This window comes from Oncorhynchus nerka, linkage group LG26, assembly GCF_034236695.1.
Source record: "Oncorhynchus nerka isolate Pitt River linkage group LG26, Oner_Uvic_2.0, whole genome shotgun sequence".
NCBI classification, from domain to species: Eukaryota; Metazoa; Chordata; class Actinopteri; order Salmoniformes; family Salmonidae; genus Oncorhynchus; species Oncorhynchus nerka.
In genome coordinates, this window is record NC_088421.1 from 14,928,016 (window position 1) to 14,948,753 (window position 20,738).

Consider the following 20,738-nt stretch of genomic DNA (forward strand, 5'->3'; position numbering starts at 1 on the left):
GGGCGGGTAGTTGTACTGTAGCTTGCCTGTCATATATCAAAACCAGTGATGCCCACTGCAAGTTCAACAAACCCACATGATCCAGTACATTGAATTGAATTACCGGTATGAAAATATGGAGAAAATCACTATATCATTTCTGATTCAATAGAAGTTGAGGTATTTTCATTATATTCAGCTGTGTATGTCCATGATTGACAGAGAAAAATGTACTTTATTTTAGAAAAGCTCAACTCATTGGGAAAATATTTAGGCATAAAATCAAATTAGCTTTCGCCTCTTGGCACACTGGACCTTAGCATTTATCTTATCCGACCTGAGTAGGCAGTTTGCTCAAGTTGACAAACACAAGAAAACTTCCCTTTGCTTTGCACTCAACACCCTTTTTTAAAATAAATACACAATTGGTCATTTACATTCAGTGAAAGTGTTATAAATGATGTAGCTAACAATTTACAACCTACATTTTTTGGACTTTGGTCAAATTGATTAAACACAGTGATACACAGGGATACAAATGCTTAATTTTCAACATTCGCCCACTCAAACATTTAATACATACAGACATAAGGAAAAACATATGATACAATAAAAACAGCAAATGTTTAATATTTACATCAATACAGAAATAAAGAGAAACGGTTGGTAATATACATGCTTCAATTAAAGTGTTATATTAATCTTGTGAACATTATGAGTGACAAATCATATTTCATATGATAGGGATCCTCCAACTCGGGCTAAAATGTAGCAACTAATTGGATCAGTCATGGAACATGGACCCGGTTCTCCTCCCGAGACAGCACTATAGCTGCCATTCAGGGAATTTCACACCTAAAAAAACAATATCTGTCGCATCAAAATAAAACAAGTGCCATCACTAAGGGCTCATCTATATGAATGAATAGATGGGAATGACTAAAAACCTGAGTTCCAATTCATTAATACAAAGAGCAGTCTACTCCTTCAGAACAGACAGAGGGCACCGTGGTGCAGGGTGTGGTGTAGACTCTAGAGTAGACTTGTAGCAAAGTGCTGAGGCATACAGGAGTAAGGCCAGCTGGCCTGTGAAAAAGTACGGTTCTCATTGGCTAATTTGGGCCAGCCACATATTGGGTTGCCGTTCGTATGTCTTGCGAATCGCTTCGATGGACTCCATGAGGGATTTGAAAGATGGCCGTCTCGTGGGGTCAAAGTCCCAACAATGCTGCATCAACATGTGGACCTGTTGAAAACAAGACAGGTTCGTTTCCCTAGGTGCATTTGGCTTACAGAAATAATGAAGACTGTGTGAGAGTGTTTAGCTGTATGCTTGACCTCGCTAGGACAGTCTCGGGGGCAGGGCAACCTATTGTGTTTCTCCAGCAGCTTAATCAGCACCATCACCGTCATCTGACCCTGCACGTTACCCATCATCTGAACAAACTTCTATAAAAAAACACATACAAAACGCACAAGTCACAATTAATACACTCAAAACCACACACTGACTGTATCAGTATTATGCAAAAGGTTGGTGTCCTTGATTAAATGGATCATGCAGATTTAGACTGAGCTAGTTTGAGAGAGATGGAGGGTGTCATTTCGTACCACTGGAGGGCTCTGACGATGGTCACCGTGGGTCAGGACCTCATAGAGCGTCACGCCAAAGGACCAAATGTCTGAAGAGAAGGAAAACTTGCTCTCCTTCAGACACTCAATCGCATACCTGTAAAATAAGTCAAACACCTTTTTAATGCCAACATCTGGACTCTAAATTAGCAGCCCAGAGCCCAGCAGGGAAGTAATGGCTCCAGGACTCACCAGTACACAGGACTGTCTCCATCCTCACGCACGCGGTAGTAAACATCTCCCTCTGGGATGTATTTGGTAAGGCCAAAGTCCCCGATCTTCACCAGATACTCATTCTCCACCAGTACGTTCCGGGCAGCCAAGTCCCGGTGGATGTATCGCTTCGAGTGCAGGTAATCCATCCCCTTAAAAAGGAAAAAAAGCAGAAGGAGCAGGAGGAGCGATGAGGGAGACCAAGGTGAAAGAGAGTAGTGGTTAGAGAAGAAAATAGAGTACTTTAATCTATTGTTGTATAAAACAATATTCCAATATTGGATAGCAAATCTTCAACTTGAACCCAAGCAGTGTACCAGCTACAGAACTAAACAGAACCCTAGAAATAATCTAGATTACATATACAGTTGAAATTGGAAGTTAACATACACTTAGGTTGGAGTCATGAATAACTTGTTTTTTCAACCACTCCGCAAATTGTTAACAAAACTATAGTTTTGGCAAGTCGGTTAGGACATCTACTTCGTGCATGGCAAGTAATTTTTCCAACAATTGTTTACAGACAGATTATTTAACTTATAATTCACTGTATCACAATTCCAGTGGGTCAGAAGTTAATTGTGCCTTCAAACAACATGGAAAATTCCAGAAAATTATGTCATGGCTTTAGAAGCTTCTGATAATGGCTAATAATTGGCTAATTTACATTATTTTAGTCAATTGGAGGTGTACCCGCGGATGTATTTCAAGGCCTACCTTCAAACTCAGTGTCTCTTTGCTTGACATCATGAGACAATCAAAAGAAATCAGCCAAGACCTCAGAAAAAAATGCAGACCTCCACAAGTCTGGATCATCCTTGGGAGCAATTTCCAAACGCCTGAAGGTACCATGTTCATCCGTACAAACAATAGTGCGCAAGTATAAACACCATGGGACCACGCAGCTGTGGGAAGGAGATGCGTTCTTCCTCCTAGAGATGAAAGTACCTTGGTGCGAAAAGTTACAATCTATCCCTGAACAACAGCAAAGGACCTTGTGAAGATGCTGGAGGAAACTGGTACAAAAGTATCTATATCCACAGTAAAACGAGTCCTATATCGACATAATCTGAAAGGCCCCTAAGCAAGGAAGAAGCCACTGCTCTAAAACCGCCACAAAAAAGCCGGACTGCGGTTTGCAACTGCACATGGGGACAAATACCATACTTTTTGGAGAAATGTCCTCTGGTCTGATTAAACAAAAACAGAACTGTTTGGCCATAATGACCATTGTTATGTTTGGAGGAAAAAGAGGGAGGCTTGCAAGCCGAAGAAAACCATCCCAACCGTGAAGCACGGGGGTGGCAGCATCATGTTGTGGGGGTGCTTTGCTGCAGGAGGGACTAGTGCACTTCACAAAATAGATGACATCATGAGGGAGGAACATTCTGTGGATATAGTAAAGCAACATCTCAAGACATCAGTCAGGAAGTTAAAGCTTGGTCACTACTTCCAAATTCGTGGCAAAATGGCTTAAGGACAACAAAGACAAGGTATTGGAGTGACCATCACAAAGCCCTGACCTCAACCCTATAGAAAATGTGTGGGCAGAACCGAAAAAGCATGTGTGAGCAAGGAGGCCTACAAACCTGACTCAGTTACACTAGCTCTGTCAGGAGGAATGGGCCAAAATTCATCCAACTTATTGTGGGAAGCTTGTGGAAGGCTACCCGAAACATTTGATCCAAGTTAAACAATTTAAAGCAATGCTACCAAATACTAATTGAGTGTATGTAAACTTCTGACCCACTGGGAATGTGATGAAAGAAATAAAAGCTGAAATAAACCATTCTCTACTATTGTTCTGACATTTCACATACTTAAAATAAATTGGTGATCCTAACTGACCTAAGACAGGGCATTTTTACTAGGATTAAATGTAAGGAATTGTGAAATACTGAGTTTAAATGTATTTGGCTAAGATGTATGTAAACTTCCGACTTCAACTGTATTTTATATTACCAGCCCCCCGTGCAGTGCTCCTGTCTCACCTGGCATATCTGCTGTGCAAAGAGGAGGCTGTGAGCCACGCCCAGGCGGTGTTTGGCTAGGTACTCTCTAAGGCTGCCCAGCGGTAGGAACTCCATAATCAGCTGCACCGTCTGCCCTCCTGTGGAGACAACGAAACAGGCATTTACAGCAGTCACTCATACATACAGACACTACCCTACACATGTATATGTGAACAGATGCTGGAAACCCCCCACACACGAACATGTCATATGTAGGAAGGAGCCAAGCAAGAAACGTACTGAACAAGCATTGTATGAAAATGAGACAGCTAGTCATATACAGCAGGTGGATGACAGACAGGTGAGCTGGACTGGATCACATGCCACTCACCCAGCTCAGAGCAGCAGCCCTTGTACTTGACTATGTTGCTGTGGTAAAGAGACTTGAGGATCTCAATCTCCTTCATCCAGCCTTCATGGAGATGACTGCCTCCCTCATGCTTCAGGACCTTCACTGCTACATAGTCCCCTGTCCCGTCGTTGGCTGGGTCATACACATAGAGCATCACCTTCCCAAAGTGACCCTGGAGACAGAGAGAGAGCACAAAGCATTCTCTCAGTTAGAAGGAGGCCAGGGAATAATGTTTTCCATAACGCTAGTAGATCACAAAGCACAACAGAAGATGAAGAGCACAGAGGGGTTTATAAGAGTCATGTTGTCCTGCGGGGAAATTAACTCACCTCCCCTAAGTCCCGGATCTTTTTCAAGTAGCGTTTGAGGAAAACGTTGGGGTCAGCGTCCGGGAGAGACTCCAGGGGGGATATGTCAGGATCTGATCAGAAACCAGGAGAGCAACATTAAAGCAACACTAATCAATCACGAAAATGTGGTCAATCTAAATGCTAGAAGAGGAAACGGAGAGAAACAGACTGTGATCCAAAGAATAAAAGGAGAGGACATACTCTTGATCTGTAGTTCAGTGAGGTCTCGAAGCACAGTGCGGAAGGACGGCCTCTCCCGGGGTTCGTAGGTCAAACACATGCTAATGAAGCTGGCCAGTTCCTGCGACGAGGGCTCGGTGAGGCGACTCCGCGTCTCATAGAAACGCTCTTTCTGTTGGCAGGGTAGACGTCAGGGTTCAGTATGAATCACAGGAATGGTAAGAGGATGGCAGAAAAATGAGTTATGATTAGAGGGAGGAGAATTGAAGGGCAGTGATGATAGGGCTGTGTGTACCTCAGTGAGCGTGCTGCCACTCATGGGCAAATCTCCATTGTTGCAGATCTCCAGCAGTGTGGCTCCAAAGCTCCACTGGTCAGCAGCTCTGCCGAATGGGGCACCACTTGGCACACACTCCGGGGCGATCCATGGAATTCGCTCGACACGCTCTGTAGGGCATACAGACAGTCTAAGTCAGACCAGGCTATATAATACCACTACATTCAGTAGGTTCATGAATCACATGGTCTCACAGCACAAACTAAATAACCTCTAAAGCCTTCCTGCTAAGTGTCAATATGATGATAAGTACAAGACAACCAGGAAGTGGGCCTCACAGCAACCAGGAAGTGGTTTACACAGGGCTTCCTGTGACTCAATCTGATCTAAAAGAATGAAGATCAAACAAAATCACCAGAGACGGAAATTGAGGGTTGACAAAATAACTCACTGTGGAGAGATTCTATTTCTCATGTAGTGAGTGTTGCCCAACATTGATGTGGTCTGGTAGGAACCAACTGTTTTATTGGTCAAGTAGGAACGAACCTTCTCTGGACAGCACGTTGAGGGCAATGCCTGGATCACTCAGCTTAACGAAGGGAAAGGTGCCCTCCTCCAGACCACGGCGAGCCACCAGAATGTTTTTGGCACAGACGTTACCATGTACCAGTTGTTTAGTCTCCTGTAGTAACCATGTGGTATAGGTAACAACATAAAGTACATTCAGGACACTCAATAGTGGGAGATGATGGTTGGCAATACATTAACTATGGACACAAGGGTTTAGAGTTTGAAACGGAGGGACTATCACAGAAGACAGGAGATCAACATCCTAAAAGATCATTGTTTCATACAATGAGTGAGGAGTAATCTTAGTTTGTTGTGATGTGAGGGTATCAGGCTGACTTACAAGGTAGCTCAGGGCACTGGCCAGCTGTTTGGCTACAGTAAATTTCCACTGAGGAGTGACCAGCGCCCTTTCCCTTCGCAGGAACACATCCAGAGGCCCAAACTCCACAAACTCCTCCACCATGATGTCTGCACAGGTTAAAGACAAGGATTATTATCAAGGATCACACCACTTACTGTTAGAGATGAGCGACACTTCAATGTATTGATTCTAATTAAAGGGCTATGGTTTGGCTGAGAGTCAGGCTTGTGATTGCACTGTACACCAGTCCCGTTGCCTAGTAATTCAAACAACCAATACAATTAACCTTCTGAGAGGGAAGTGTCAGTGCTGAAGAAGGAAGTTGCACAGCTGAATGAGGAAGTGTGAGGTTGAGTAGTGCCATGGTGACTTACTCTCAGATCCTTTGACAAACACGCCGTGTACAAAGACCAGGTGACTGTGAGATACTTGGCTCATCAGACTGGCTGTTTCAAAGAACGCCTACGAGAGGACAGGAAAGAGGAAGGATTATCATGACATTGTAAACAAAGGTTCACATTCAACAGAGTTGAATTGGTGAAAACGGTAGTTTAGAACCAACAAGGTACTTAAGAAACCGTTGTGTGATTGTGGCAAACTGGGGTGGAACCTGGGATGGTGTTAACGCACAGAGCTAAAGTCCAGGCATTATCACACAGAGCTAAAGTCTTCAGGTCTCAGGTAAGGTTACTCATCACGCAATCAATTCCTGTAAGAGGATAATGATACAGTAATGGTAACTCACTAATGCTATGTCCTTGTGGCTCTGGTCCAAGATCTTAAGAACCACTCGGATCTCTTTGCGATCAGTAAGATTGTTGTTCCACTTGTCCTCCTCATCCTCCTCCTCCTCCTCTGCTCCACCCCACACCAACAGAATGCCCGAGTAGATGTTGGTCCTGGTCCCACGGCCCAGATGCTGCTCCTGAGCACAGGGACAAACAGCCATTTTAGAAGTACTGGGTACAAACCGGACAAAGATAGAGAAGAACATCAGTGTTCAGTAGGGAAAAATTTATTGGAATTTAGTGAAACTGGGAGGTACTGTTGCAAAGTGTTTCGCTACGGTGTGCCCTACTGAATATAACCCAGGTGAAAAATACACAAAGGAGGGTGCTGACAGAGAGATGTATAGAAGAGAAGAATGCCCTCTCTCTCACCTGGGTGATCTCCTTGTCTTTGATCTGATGGAACCTCAGCTGAGTCAGACAGAGGGCCACAGAGTCAGGCTGAACACACTGGTCCGCACCCTGCCTCATCACCAAGAGGTTGGACAGTTCTGCAGCACACAAACACTCATTCAAATACAGTATAGGAAAACATGGACACACATCTGTACATATTTGGGGCGGCAGGGTAGCCTAGTGGTTAGAGCGTTGGACTAGTAACCGGAAGGTTGCAAGTTCAAACCCCCGAGCTGACAAGGTACAAATCTGTCGTTCTGCCCCTGAACAGGCAGTTAACCCGCTGTTCCTAGGCCATCATTGAAAATAAGAATTTGTTCTTAACTGACTTGCCTGGTTAAATAAAGGTAAAATAAATAAAATAAATAAATATGTTGAGCTGTCGTATGTTAGGGGCAGCACAACACCAATGCACATCTATTTAAAAAAAACACATTACACACAAGCTAACCTGCAGGTCGGGGTAGGCAGCATTTCTTTACAGTGAAATTGTCCGTGCCAGACTTGAGCACAAAGGTCTTAAGGTTGTCGGTGAGCTCCTTGACACTGGAGAACTCCCGGTCCCAGCCTTCCAGAGCAAACACTGAACCACTATGCAGGATCCTGAACTGCTTGTGGATTGCAGCTTGTCCATTCTATAGGAAGCCAGCAAAGACACACACATGCATCCAAATATATAACTTCTAATGACATTGTATTGCTTTTTATATTTTTGGACTCAACATTTTCCATGTGCCTCGTCCTTCAGGGCTTGGGGCGGAGGGACGTTTACCTGACTCTTGTTTAGAACAGCTAATATGATGCGGTGGTAGTCGAGGACGCTCCAGCGCACAAGAAAGGCTCCCTCTTCAACTGCTTCCTTCCTCAGTCTCTGCAGCACAAAGTCATCACTGAAAAAGACAGTCAGAATTGCAGTGGGAGCCAGGGCAGTGTGTGTGTGTGTGTGTGTGTGTTACTCACTTCATTGGTCCATGGAGGCCATTGGTGGCACTGAGCACTACTCTGGGCGGAGCCACCTCGTGACACAGGTAGTGGTGTGCGTCTGCAGTAAGCCGGAAGTACCCGTCCAGCAGGGAGACGAAAGACAAAGCCTCAAGGCTGGAATTCATTTGAACCTCCTACACACATATAAACATATCATCCTCAGAAAACACCACCTACACGCATTTCGCAGTCAGATACTCTGCTTCCATACAGACATCATATAGTAAGATGCAACTTCACACACAAACTTAACTTGAGATCTGCACACTTGACTTAGGTTTTCGCATAAATCATGCAATGTTGTCAATGGGGGATTTGCACAAAACATGGAGCTACGTGTGTGTATCTCAAGATAGGTTTGGGGCCCAACAGAAAGCAGTTGAGAGGCAGGTGCTCGAACCATAGAGAAGTTGTCCTGTTTTATGATGCTGACGTTGGCTCCAGTGATGGTGATGTGGGAGATTTCAGGGAAGTCGCAGAAAGATGTCCATGTGTCAGAGGATTTGGGTTCTTGCTGGAGGGGCGATTGCTTCACACTTTTCCGATTCCCTAAGTAATCGTTCCCAAAGTAACTGTTGGCCTGAGGCTAGAACAGATAGACACAACTTACAGAGCATCCTACAGAAGGCATACTACGAGAAACACACAAAGGCACAGTTCTAACTAGCAGTCAAAGAGCCTGATAAACATCCAATGGGACAGACATACGTTCTGCACTGTCATCTTCCTCCACTGAATCCCCTTGGTACCAGACACCATGACCTCATGCATGACCCGAGGGCCAACGTTCTCAGGGTCAGAGGCCCCATGGGCGTGGCTGGTGTTGAGGTAGGAGCCGCTCCCGTCGGCCCCGTCCTTCCTCAGCTCCAGTTGGGCCGCGAGGAAGGTCTCGGTACCAAAACGGGGGGCTAGGTGCTCCAGAGTAGACAGGTATTTATACATGACCTCCTGGGAGCCCAGGCGTCCTACGTCCACAGTGTGCTCCTGGAAGGTCTTCACAAAGTCAGCAAACACACGCCGGATACGGATCTTGGTCAGGAAGTTGTCCCTCGCTATGTGTTTGGAGAAGGATCTCGGAATGCAGCGCAGGAAGCTACAGTATGGCAAGGGGAATATGGAAGTCAATCAAAACATTACGGCTGCGTTTGTAATGGCACTAGTTTCCCTATATAGTGCACTAGTTTTGATAGTGAATAAGGTGTCATTTTCAACACAGCCTCAGACTATAGTAATGTCTGAAACCTTGTCAAAGCCCTTCCTGAAGCAATGCACCCATCCCCTCTGACTCATGGCTTACCTGACAGACTTGGCCACTTCCTGTAGCGTGCAGCCCGAGCGCAGGGCCTGGTGAGAGAGGTGCAGCACAGCCATCCCCAGACTCTCATTCTTAAAGCGACTCAACTCTTCCTTTCCTTGAGCATCCTCCATCGGCGTGACATCATTCACAAAATCAAACTTTGCCTAAGCGAAACAAAAGGGAAATGACTTATTTCACAATACGAAAACGTTTGTGTGACACAGGAATATTATGTTAATGCACACTTCCACAGGAATATATGAATACAAACACATTTTGGATAAAACACGCCTCATTCTGAAACTCACCTGGCAGAAGAGGTATTCCAGGGAGGTCATTTCTAGTAGAGGTGAGCCCCTGTGCTCTGTCCCTGACCGTGGGGCATATCGCGACACTGACGGTTCCTTCTCACTCAACCCATGCCAATTCCGAAAGTAAAACCTGGGAACAGAAAGAGAAAATTCCCTATATAAATATGCCTGTACGCAAAAGCATACAGTGCATCATCTCCCCATACAGACCAATACTAACTCTCTCTCACACACACACACACATACACACACACACACACACTATAAAAACAGTTGGCTGGTATGCCCTAGCCAGTCTGAGCGGTCGGCTCCCGCTAGCACAATTATGCTGACTGGGACTTGGATTCTGATCCTCCACAGGATGTCCGCTCAGAACAATGCTGATACTTCTCTGGGTTCTGGTCCTCCACAGGATGTCCTTCAGAACAATGCTGATGCTTCTCTGGGTTCTGGTCCTCCACAGGATGTCCTTCAGAACAATGCTGATGCTTGTCTGGGTTCTGGTCCTCCACAGGATGTCCGTTCAGAACAATGCTGATGCTTCTCTGGGTTCTGATCCCACACAGGATGTCCTTCAGAACAATGCTGATGCTTCTCTGGGTTCTGGTCCTCCACAGGATGTCCTTCAGAACAATGCTGATGCTTCTCTGGGTTCTGGTCCTACACAGGATGTCCTTCAGAACAATGCTGATGCTTCTCTGGGTTCTGACCCTACACAGGATGTCCTTCAGAACAATGCTGATGCTTCTCTGGGTTCTGACCCTACACAGGATGTCCTTCAGAACAATGCTGATACTTCTCTGGGTTCTGACCCTACACAGGATGTCCGTTCAGAACAATGCTGATGCTTCTCTGGGTTCTGATCCCACACAGGATGTCCTTCAGAACAATGCTGATGCTTCTCTGGGTTCTGGTCCTCCACAGGATGTCCTTCAGAACAATGCTGATGCTTCTCTGGGTTCTGATCCTCCACAGGATGTCCTTCAGAACAATGCTGATGCTTCTCTGGGTTCTGACCCTACACAGGATGTCCTTCAGAACAATGCTGATGCTTCTCTGGGTTCTGGTCCTACACAGGATGTCCGTTCAGAACAATGCTGATACTTCTCTGGGTTCTGGTCCTACACAGGATGTCCTTCAGAACAATGCTGATGCTTCTCTGGGTTCTGGTCCTACACAGGATGTCCTTCAGAACAATGCTGATACTTCTCTGGGTTCTGACCCTACACAGGATGTCCTTCAGAACAATGCTGATGCTTCTCTGGGTTCTGGTCCTACACAGGATGTCCGTTCAGAACAATGCTGATACTTCTCTGGGTTCTGACCCTACACAGGATGTCCTTCAGAACAATGCTGATGCTTCTCTGGGTTCTGGTCCTACACAGGATGTCCTTCAGAACAATGCTGATACTTCTCTGGGTTCTGACCCTACACAGGGTGTCCTTCAGAACAATGCTGATGCTTCTCTGGGTTCTGGTCCTACACAGGATGTCCGTTCAGAACAATGCTGATGCTTCTCTGGATAACTATGGTAGACTGAACAGCCAAACTAACGGGACTCAAGGGAAACTGAAGGGAGTGTGAGGGATATGTAGGTAGAGAGGAGGGGACGGATGGCCTTTTTTTAAACACACACACACAAACTAACCTCATGCGATAATGGAGTGTCAGTCTTGTCTGCTCTTCTGAGTTGAAGAAATGGTTGGGACTGTACCAACAGTGGGATTCAGGGTCATACAGGGAAAACAGGACATGACACAGTGGAGTGATACCTAGGGGGACAGATATATAGGTCACGCACACCTTGGATTCACCCTTTCAATGACATACAGTGCATTCATAAAGTATTCAGACCCCTTCACTTTTTCCACATTTTGTTACGGTACAGCCGTATTCTAAAGTGGATTACATTTTTAAAATGTCCTCATCAATCTACACACAAAACCCCATAATGACAAAGTGAAAATAGGTTTTTAGAAATTTTTGCAAATCTAAAAAAAAAAAAAAAAAAACTCTAAAACCTTATTTACATAAGTATTCAGATCCTTTGCGATGAGACTCGAAATTGAGCTCAGGTGCATCCTGTTTCCATTGATCATCTTTGAGAAGTTTTATACAACTTGATTGGAGTCCACCTGTGGTAAATTCAATTGATTGGACATGATTTGGAAAGGCACACACCTGTCTATATAAGGTCCCACAGTTGACAGTGAATGTCAGAGCAAAAACCAAGGCATGAGGTCGAAGGAATTGTACATAGACAGGGTTGTGTCGAGGCACAGACCTAGGGAAGGGTACCAAAACATTTCTGCAGCATTGAAGGTCCCAAAGAACACAGTGGCCTCCATCATTCTTAAACTGAAGAAGCTTAGAAATACCAAGACTCTTCCTAGAGCTGGCCGCCCAACCAAACTGAGCAATCAGGGAAGTAGGGCCTTGGTCAGGTATGTTCACTTTGACAGAGCTCCAGATTTCCTCTGTGGAGATGGGAGAACCTTCCAGAAAGACAACCATCTCTGCAGCACTCCACCAATTAGGCCTTGCTGGTAGAGTGGCCAGATGGAAGCCACTAAATAAAAGGCACATGGCAACCCACTTGGAGTTTGCCAAAAGGCATCTAAATGACTCTCAGACCATGAGAAACAAGATTCTCTGATTAGATGAAAACAAAAATTGAACTCCATGGCCTGAATGCCAAGCGTCACGTCTGGAGGAAACCAGGCACATCTCATTACCTGGCAAATAACATCCCTACAGTTAATCATGGTGGTGGAAGCATCATGCGGTGAGGATGTTTTTCAGAGGCAGGGACTGGGAGACTAGTCAGGATCGAGGGAAAGATGAACAGAGCAAAGTACATCGTTGATGAAAACCTGCTCCAGAGCACTCAGGACCTCTGAAGCGAAGGTTCACCTTCCAACAGGAAAACAACTCGAAGCACAAAGCCAAGACAACGCAGGAGTGTCTTCAGGACCATTTCTGGAGAGACCTGAAAATAGCTGTTCAGCAACGCTCCCCATCCAACCTAACAGAGCTTGAGAGGATCTGCAGAAAAGAATGGGAGAAACTCCCCAGATACTGGTGTGTCACGCTTGTAGCGTGATACCCAAGAAGACTCGAGGCTTTAATCGCTGCCAAAGGTACTTCAACAAAGTACTGAGTAAAGGGTCTGAATACTTACATAAATATTTCAATTTTTAATACATTTGCAAGCATTTCTAAAAAGCTGTTTTTGCTTAATCATTATGTGGTAATGTGTGATTGATGAGGAAAATAAACTATTTAATCCATTTTAGAATAAGGCTGTAATGTAAAAGAAATGTGGAAATTGTGAAGGGGTCTGAATACTTTCCTGAATGCCCTGTAAAACCCAGATTCCTGTGGTAATCAACCCAAACACACCCTTATGTGGCAGGCTGCCAATGTCCTCAAACATGAGGTAACAGAGCAGAGTCCTAAATTCGGAGAGTCCTAAATTCTTTCTCAATACTCATACAAAATATTGTTTGTTTCATGAAAAAAATAAATGGCACTTGTTCTTACCCACAGTCTGTGCTGCAGAGATGGAAAGCTCCTCAGCTGTCACTTTACCCTCTGTGTGGGTCAGATAGCGCTCCCCTGCCTTGGTCCAAAACAGATAGACATGGACACCTGGTCCCTGAGGAGGCTCACACTGGCCTGTGGATGACTCTGTCCTGGTACTCTTGGAGCGGCCCCGTCGAGACATCATGGACCAGGCTGGGTCACAACACCTGTCCCAGGTAGGAAGTAAGAGAAAAGTATTTCACTGTAATCCAGCATTTACCACAAGCAGTAATTCAATAGTGTCTTGCGGTGCAGAATCACTAATTGAAAAGGAAATTAGATAACAATTTAAGGACATACGTTTTATACATGGGTTTTGTTAATATCGACAACAAAAATTATACTCAATTACAAAGTAAGCCTTATTGTAGCAAGTAAACACATCTGGATCAAATAGATTTGTTACCATGTAATTGATCGGCATTATTACCATGTTCTGAGAACTCGCGATATGATTCAATATTTTCTAGTAAGGCCTTCCGGGTATTGCACATGAACATCAGTAAAGACGCAAATTTAAAGATAACATGACATGAAAATCCGGATATAATTTCTCCAATGTTTCCACATTTTAAAAATCTATTCTCACCAATACATTAATCACTTAGTCATCGAACTGATTGCTCGCGGATATGGTGGCATATAGCCTACTGTGTACTGTAAACAATTGTAAACCAGTGGCATAAAACCCTCTTCCTATAATACTGATATAGTATGCTTTACCCGCGAATGCTGGAATAAACCCGGGTATTTGTAAATTGTACTGCACATTTGTCAAACTACAGATTTCTTACCATTTAGTTGCGTCCCTAAAACGTATAGTTAGAAAACCCAATGCAGGTTGAACCGAAGTCCACTCTTCGTATGATTTCCTAATGCGTGTTTCCCCTACTCCTACGCATGCCCGTGAAGCGCATAGAGGGAGAAGTCAGTTTCAAAATGAAAACACCGAAACCACTTTTGGCCACTCCCCTAGAACCAGCTGTATTACAGTAGGCTTGTGGGATAGATCAAATCAAATTGTATTTATCACATGCGCCGAATACAGCAGTTGTAGACCTTATCGTGAAATGCTTACTTACAAGCCCTTAACCAACATTGCAGTTCAAGAAATACACTACCATTCAAAAAGTTTGAGGTCACTTAGAAATGTCCTTGTTTTCCATGAAAACATACATGAAATTAGTTGCAAAATGAATAGGAAATATAGTCAAGACGTTGACAAAGTTATAAATAATGATTGTTAATCGAAATAATAATTGTGTCCCTTCAAATTTAGCTTTCATCAAAGAATCCTCCATTTGCAGCAATTACAGCCTTGCAGACCCTTGGCATTCTAGTTGTCAATTTGTTGAGGTAATCTGAAGAGATTTCACCCCATGCTTCCTAAAGCACCTCTCACAAATTGGCTTGGTGGTAGCGATGGGCATTTCCGGCTCTTTTCAGTGAGCCGGCTCGTTCGGATCAGCTCACCAAAAAGAGCCGGCTCTTTTGGCTCCCAAACGGCTCTTTTAAAAACATGTTTTGTATTTTTTCCAAGTCAAACAGTTTGCGATAGTTTGACTATGATTGTTGTTAAAACAATTCGAATTAAATTATAAAATGAAATCATACTCTACCTTAACCACAATGTATTTAAAAATGCATGTTTTGTTATGTAAAATAATGCAATTAAACATTTGCATTTAAAGTATACATTTTTAATGTATAATAACAAAGTGCATATAAATCGAACCATTCAAAACGAATACAATCTGAACAGAATAATATATTACACCATATCAAAGAAAAATAAATAACAATGTGCAAAACTGCAGCATCCCACTTAACATTAAACTAGTCCCTCTTTTCTCTCTCTTTATTGCCATGTTATAACCAGCAGCACACAGCAATGCTGACCATATTTTTATTTTATGAGACATTTTCATTCAGAAATGCAAGCTGCCCCACTTTTGAGGGGCTGATGCGGTTTCTTCTCTCTGTAATTATTTGTCCCGTTTTCGAGAAGACCCTCTCAGAGGGAACGGATGTGGCCACTATGCAGAGTCTCCCTGTCATGACTAGTAAGCTGTGGGTAGACAGAGGCCTTGTTCTTCCACCAGCTCAGGGGCTCCTCCAAATAGGATCGGACCTCCATTTATGGCATCTGTTGAGCGATTCCTTCGTGCTGCATCCCCAGTTGCTCTCTCGTCAAACAGCATCCAGCAGACGTTTGTGGCACTACTGCTGCTGGTGCTTCTTATACCTGGGGCATCTGCTGAGGGATTCCTTCGTGCTGCATCCCCAGTTGCTCTCTCGTCAAACAGCATCCAGCAGACGTTTGTGGCACTACTGCTGCTGGTACTTCTTATACCTGGGGTTAAGTGCAGCGGTTTCTGATAGCATGTGATTATATTCCATTCTGTGGAACTTTCTGTCCATTGATGAACATAGGGTTTCTACAACTCATCCAGAACGCCGCAGCCCGTCTGGTGTTCAACCTTCCCAAGTTCTCTCACGTCACCCCGCTCCTCCGCTCTCTCCACTGGCTTCCAGTTGAAGCTCGCATCCGCTACAAGACCATGGTGCTTGCCTACGGAGCTGTGAGGGGAACGGCACCTCAGTACCTCCAGGCTCTGATCAGGCCCTACACCCAAACAAGGGCACTGTGTTAATCCACCTCTGGCCTGCTCGCCTCCCTACCACTGAGGAAGTACAGCTCCCGCTCAGCCCAGTCAAAACTGTTCGCTGCTCTGGCCCCCCAATGGTGGAACAAACTCCCTCACGACGCCAGGACAGCGGAGTCAATCACCACCTTCCGGAGACACCTGAAACCCCACCTCTTTAAGGAATACCTAGGATAGGATAAAGTAATCCTTCTCACCCCCCTTAAAAGATTTAGATGCACTATTGTAAAGTGGCTGCTCCACTGGATGTCATAAGGTGAATGCACCAATTTGTAAGTCGCTCTGGATAAGAGCGTCTGCTAAATGACTTAAATGTAATGTAAATGATTTTCCTTCAAAAACAAGGCCATTTCTAAGTGACCCCAAACTTTTGAAAGGTAGTGTAGGTGCTTACTTACAAGCCCTTAACCAACAGTGCAGTTCAATAAATAGAGTTAAGAAAATATTTACTAAATAAAATGGTAAAAATAAAGAAGTAACACAGAATTACATAACAATAACAAGGCTATATACAGGAGGCACCGGTACTGAGTAAATGTGGGAGGGGGGGTACAGGTTAGTCAAGGTAATTTGTACATGTAGGTAGGGGAAAGGAACTATGCATAGATTATACAGTGAGTAGCAGTAGTGGGGGATCAATGTAAATAGTCCAGGTGGTCATTTGATTAATTGTTCATTAGTCTTATAGCTTGGGGATGTTCAGGAGCCTTTTGGACCTAGACTTAGTGCTCCAGTATGACTTTGGTGACAGGAGTCTTTGACAATTTTTTGGGCCTTCCTCTGACACCGCCTGGTATATAGATCCTGGACGGCAGGAAGCTTGGCCCCAGTGATATACTGGGCTGTACGCACTACCCTCTGTAGCGCCTTATGGTCAGATACCGAGCAGTTGCCATACGAGGCCGTGAGGCAACCAGTCAGGATGCTCTCGATGGTGCAGCTGTATAACTTTTTGAGGATCTGGGAACCCATGCCAAACCATTTCAGTCTCCTGACAGGAAAAAGGTGTTGTCATGCCCTCTTCATGACTGTCTTGGTGTGTTTGGACCATAATAGTTTGCTGCACATTATTATGCAATGGAAGACAGGTGAAACAATCTAACAATATTTCTAATAAATCTAAATTTAAGAACACCCTATCCTGACACATGTAAACCAGTGTTATTTTTAATAGCAAATAATACTCAAAAGTGATTCTTCATCAACTTAAAAGTTGATGTGGGGTGACACCTGCTGGTCAAATTAAGGAGAGAAAACAATGAGCAAAAAGGATGTAAGGGGCCAGTAGACTGGATTCAAAATGTCACATGTTGATATGATCCAATTTCAACCTCAGTTACTAGGCTATCCCACATTACATCACTATGTATAATTCTATCACATCAAGAACTGAAATCCTGCCTTGCCTTCCCTATACATGTAGAACCAGTAGTGAGAGTATTGAATGAAAAAGAGAAACTTGTTCCCCAGCAACTGAAAGCACACAAATACAAGGTAGACAACAGATTGGCTGGCTGACACACAGTGTACAGACACACATACACAAAGAGACTATGTACAGGCACACACGTTTAAGAATACAGCTTTACTAATAAGGCCCAAGCAAGAATTGTTTTTAAAAAAGAAGAGCATTCAGCAAGTGATATTGGTGTGATATTGTTGTCCACAAAGAGTGGACATCACCACAGAGAGGTTACATTGTTCCAAAGCGTTAAGGAGAAATTCATGAAAAAACATTGGGAGTAGCAATAGAAGTGACGACTACATAGATGAAAATATCATCATCGTAAAGTCAATTCATGTCAATCATTCTATCTTCTGTTCGCCCATCTCCTTATTCAGCTCTTCATAAGTAGCGTCCTCCTCCTTGTCATCTCCCTCGTCTGCCCGTGAGTTAGGGACCCAGAGCCCAGAGTCAATGCATCTCTTCATGTGGACCTTAGCCTCCTGACGGGTGGGAACAATGACATTCAGAGCACCAGTTTATAAAAACTTCAGGAGGTTTTATGTCACTATTCAGTGTGCCTTTACATTTGTAGAACAATGTGTGTTGTCGTATGCTTGCCCTGAGCACGTGGAAAACAATATAACAAAAACACAGGAATGGATTGTTTTGTAACCTACCGTTGGGTCCAGCTTCGTGATGACAGTCTGCAACATGGCAATGTCCTTCTCGTCAAAACATTTCTGCATCTCCTACAAAAAGGACAAAATAAATGGCTTCGTTAACTTGCAAAAACAGAGCTAGGGATGATGATGGAAGGACGGTGCAAAATGGAGGAGGTGCAGCATTAGATGTCCTGTACCTCAGGTAAGGACTCGTACACCTCGGCAGGATCCAGTCCTCCGGGCCCCAGGCGTTTCTGTCTCTCCTCCTCTTCGTACTCCTTCATGGCCCTCTCGATGCGGATCTTGGCCCTGCCGCGCACCCTCTCCTTAAAGGACTCCAGCTCATCATTGAAGGCATCCTGATACTGCTGATCTGCAGTCTGAGAGAGGGAAATGTAACTGTTAGTCTATATACTTTGCTATTGAGTGCAAGTGGGAAATGTATCACCTTTACACGCAAACAAACCTTTATCTTGTCGAAGAACTGACGGAAGCAACCGCGGGGATCCACCTTCAGGCTCTTAGCCAGCTCCAGGATGAACTGCATCACTATGGTCTGGTGGGCCACCTGCTCCATCAGCGCTTTCTTCTACCGGAGGAAAACATCAACAGGACACTGACATTAACCCTTGTCTATGCTCATCTGTATCAAGAAAAGGAAACTGCATGTGTACTTCGTACTGAGGCATGTTTGGGCAAATAAACGTACTTACTAACCTACTTCATAACCTACTTCATAACCTTCTCTACACCAGGATTGTGTTAATTATGTACCAAATGTAAGAAAATGGACAGAAACAGGGAAGGACTACCTGGACTTGTTCAACAAGAAACACTATCATTTTCTGTTTCAAAACATTTTGCTACCCTGTGCCCTACTGAACATTACCCTGATGAGTGGTCTCGGGGGTAATGTATAGCGGATGAAATCCCCAATGGGTTATTAGTGGTGAGGTTTGTCGTATTACGGTTCTGCACTCACCTCCTCCACCTCCAGGTCAATGCACATGATGACTAGGTAGTTGGCCGTCTCCTCACACACCAGGTGAGGGTTGTCTGATAGGTACTTCTGGCTGTCGTCCCAGCGTTTCATCATACCTGACAGAGACAGAGACCATGGCCATGACAACTACCCACAAAGAATGGGGACAACAAAGAATGGGAAAATGACTCACCAAAGTGTTTGATCTCTTTCTCATACTTCTCCACAAAGGTCTTGTGTTTCTGCTCTTTCTGCTCCTCAGTCTCCTCCTTCACATCTGGCTTAACATTCATAACACTCTAGGAGAGACAAGGAGTGAGAGAGAGATTGGAGTGGGACAGAAGGAGTGAGAGAGAGAGATCGGAGTGGGGGCAAGTCAAGTGGCATCAGCAAATAACCATCACCTGCAGCCAGGGTGCACCAGTGGTTCCACACACTTAACCCACCTTGCTGAAACCCTCCTTGCAGAGTGTGTCTACATTCCATGGCATCTTCTTCTCTTCCCGCCGGTGGTCCTCCAGTTTCTTCTCCCAGTCCCGCTCCTCCTTCTTCAGCCTCTTCTCCTCGGCCTGTGCCTTGCTCAGCTCGGCTTTGGCATCGTCCGTGACTGAACTGGACAGATTCTTGGTCTTCTTCTGTGCTTCAGTCAACTTGCGCTTAGATTCAGCTAGCCCCTTCTCCAGGTCCTCCCCAGCCTTTATGAACTGGTCCATTCGTTCCACACGCGCCTAGGTGATGGTGGGGAGAGGGGTCAGGACAAAGATATCTCATCAAGGACAACTACCTACACAACATTTGACGTTGTATATCTTTCCATTGCGTTTATCTGCGATTGGAGGCTGTTTACATAACGCATCTGCAAATCTAGAAAGCTAGCTAATAATGTGATACTTAGCTACGTGGTAAGTTAGCTATCTAATTTGTATTTATTTATTTTTTACCTTTAACTAGGCAAGTCAGTTAAGAACAGGGTCTTATTTACAATGACGGCCTAGGAACAGTTGGTTAACTGCCTCAAGATTTAGATGCACTATTGTAAAGTGGCTGCTCCACTGGATGTCATAAGGTGAATGCACCAATTTGTAAGTCGCTCTGGATAAGAGCGTCTGCTAAATGACTTAAATGTAAATGTAAATGTGCCTTGTTCAGGGGCAGAACGACACATTTTTTACCTTGTCAGCTCAGATTCGATCTAGCAACCTTTCAGTTACTGGCCCAACACTCTAACCATTAGGCTACCTGCCGCCCCAAACGTTCGACATAACGTTACCTCATGTCTCCATTTGAAAAGGCTGGGTGTATCGATGTTTGGATGAGTGTCATCTTCATCATCTGAAACCTCAATGTGGTCCCACACGCTGTAGTCTATCCTACTTGTCATTCTAGCTAGCAGGCTAAAACGTTGCTTGCAGCAAGAGCACGTTAAAAGTGAAAATAACAGATGTGAGTCTAATGATACAACGTAACTATCTAACTTCAAACCTTGTTAGAAATGATATTGGTAGCTAATATATTTACTATTGCTAAATAACAATAGTGCACAATGTAGCTTTAGCTTGCTATGGAGGAAACCCTAGACATTTCCGTTTAGACGTTTTCCACGTCTCTACGTAAACTCGTTTTGAAGAACGTCAAGGCAAAGGCATGTGGGTGGGGCATGAGATTTTTATAATAAAAAAAAGAAATATAAATAT

General features: G+C 44.3%; 2 protein-coding genes across 3 annotated transcripts; both read right to left on the bottom strand.

The window, feature by feature from the left end:
• Positions 1-584: 584 nt before the first annotated feature.
• Positions 585-14,195, bottom strand: LOC115110554 (non-receptor tyrosine-protein kinase TYK2-like). Its single transcript, XM_029636309.2, has 24 exons — positions 14,082-14,195; positions 13,246-13,454; positions 11,351-11,474; positions 9,700-9,832; positions 9,392-9,555; positions 8,803-9,187; positions 8,495-8,680; positions 8,071-8,228; positions 7,883-8,000; positions 7,562-7,745; positions 7,087-7,205; positions 6,672-6,851; positions 6,301-6,388; positions 5,906-6,033; positions 5,542-5,677; positions 5,014-5,165; positions 4,740-4,890; positions 4,518-4,609; positions 4,168-4,360; positions 3,816-3,934; positions 1,804-1,976; positions 1,591-1,708; positions 1,318-1,428; positions 585-1,225 (listed from the first exon to the last, which is right to left on the bottom strand). Exons 2-24 carry the CDS (start codon positions 13,430-13,432, stop codon positions 1,085-1,087), a joined length of 3,540 nt encoding a protein of 1,179 aa, XP_029492169.1. The 5' UTR covers positions 13,433-13,454; positions 14,082-14,195; the 3' UTR covers positions 585-1,084.
• A 3,324-nt stretch (positions 14,196-17,519) lies between these two features.
• On the bottom strand, positions 17,520-20,650 carry LOC115110552 (hsp90 co-chaperone Cdc37-like). Of its 2 annotated transcripts, none has more exons than XM_065010132.1 (8): positions 20,315-20,650; positions 19,491-19,772; positions 19,238-19,343; positions 19,045-19,160; positions 18,529-18,648; positions 18,260-18,442; positions 18,078-18,149; positions 17,520-17,900 (listed from the first exon to the last, which is right to left on the bottom strand). In XM_065010132.1, exons 1-8 carry the CDS (start codon positions 20,423-20,425, stop codon positions 17,760-17,762), a joined length of 1,131 nt encoding a protein of 376 aa, XP_064866204.1. In that variant the 5' UTR covers positions 20,426-20,650; the 3' UTR covers positions 17,520-17,759. The 2 variants fall into 2 exon arrangements, with proteins under 2 accessions (XP_064866204.1, XP_029492166.1); XM_029636306.2 differs by having other exon boundaries at positions 18,529-18,651.
• Between the last annotated feature and the right edge of the window lie 88 nt (positions 20,651-20,738).

Bases quoted from the DNA above. Each gene is read 5' to 3' on its own strand.
- LOC115110554 (XM_029636309.2), bottom strand. From the start codon at position 13,432: ATGATGTCTCGACGGGGCCGCTCCAAGAGTACCAGGACAGAGTCATCC. The intron at 8,681-8,802 runs GTATGTCTGTCC...TATCTGTTCTAG, and splicing joins GGAAGATGACAGTGCAGAAC to CCTCAGGCCAACAGTTACTT. The intron at 1,226-1,317 runs GTCAAGCATACA...TGTTTTCAACAG, and splicing joins CCCGAGACTGTCCTAGCGAG to GTCCACATGTTGATGCAGCA.
- LOC115110552 (XM_029636306.2), bottom strand. From the start codon at position 20,425: ATGACAAGTAGGATAGACTACAGCGTGTGGGACCACATTGAGGTTTCA. The intron at 19,161-19,237 runs GTGAGTCATTTT...TGTCTCTGTCAG, and splicing joins GAAAGAGATCAAACACTTTG to GTATGATGAAACGCTGGGAC. The intron at 17,901-18,077 runs GTAGGTTACAAA...CCCACCCGTCAG, and splicing joins TCACGAAGCTGGACCCAACG to GAGGCTAAGGTCCACATGAA.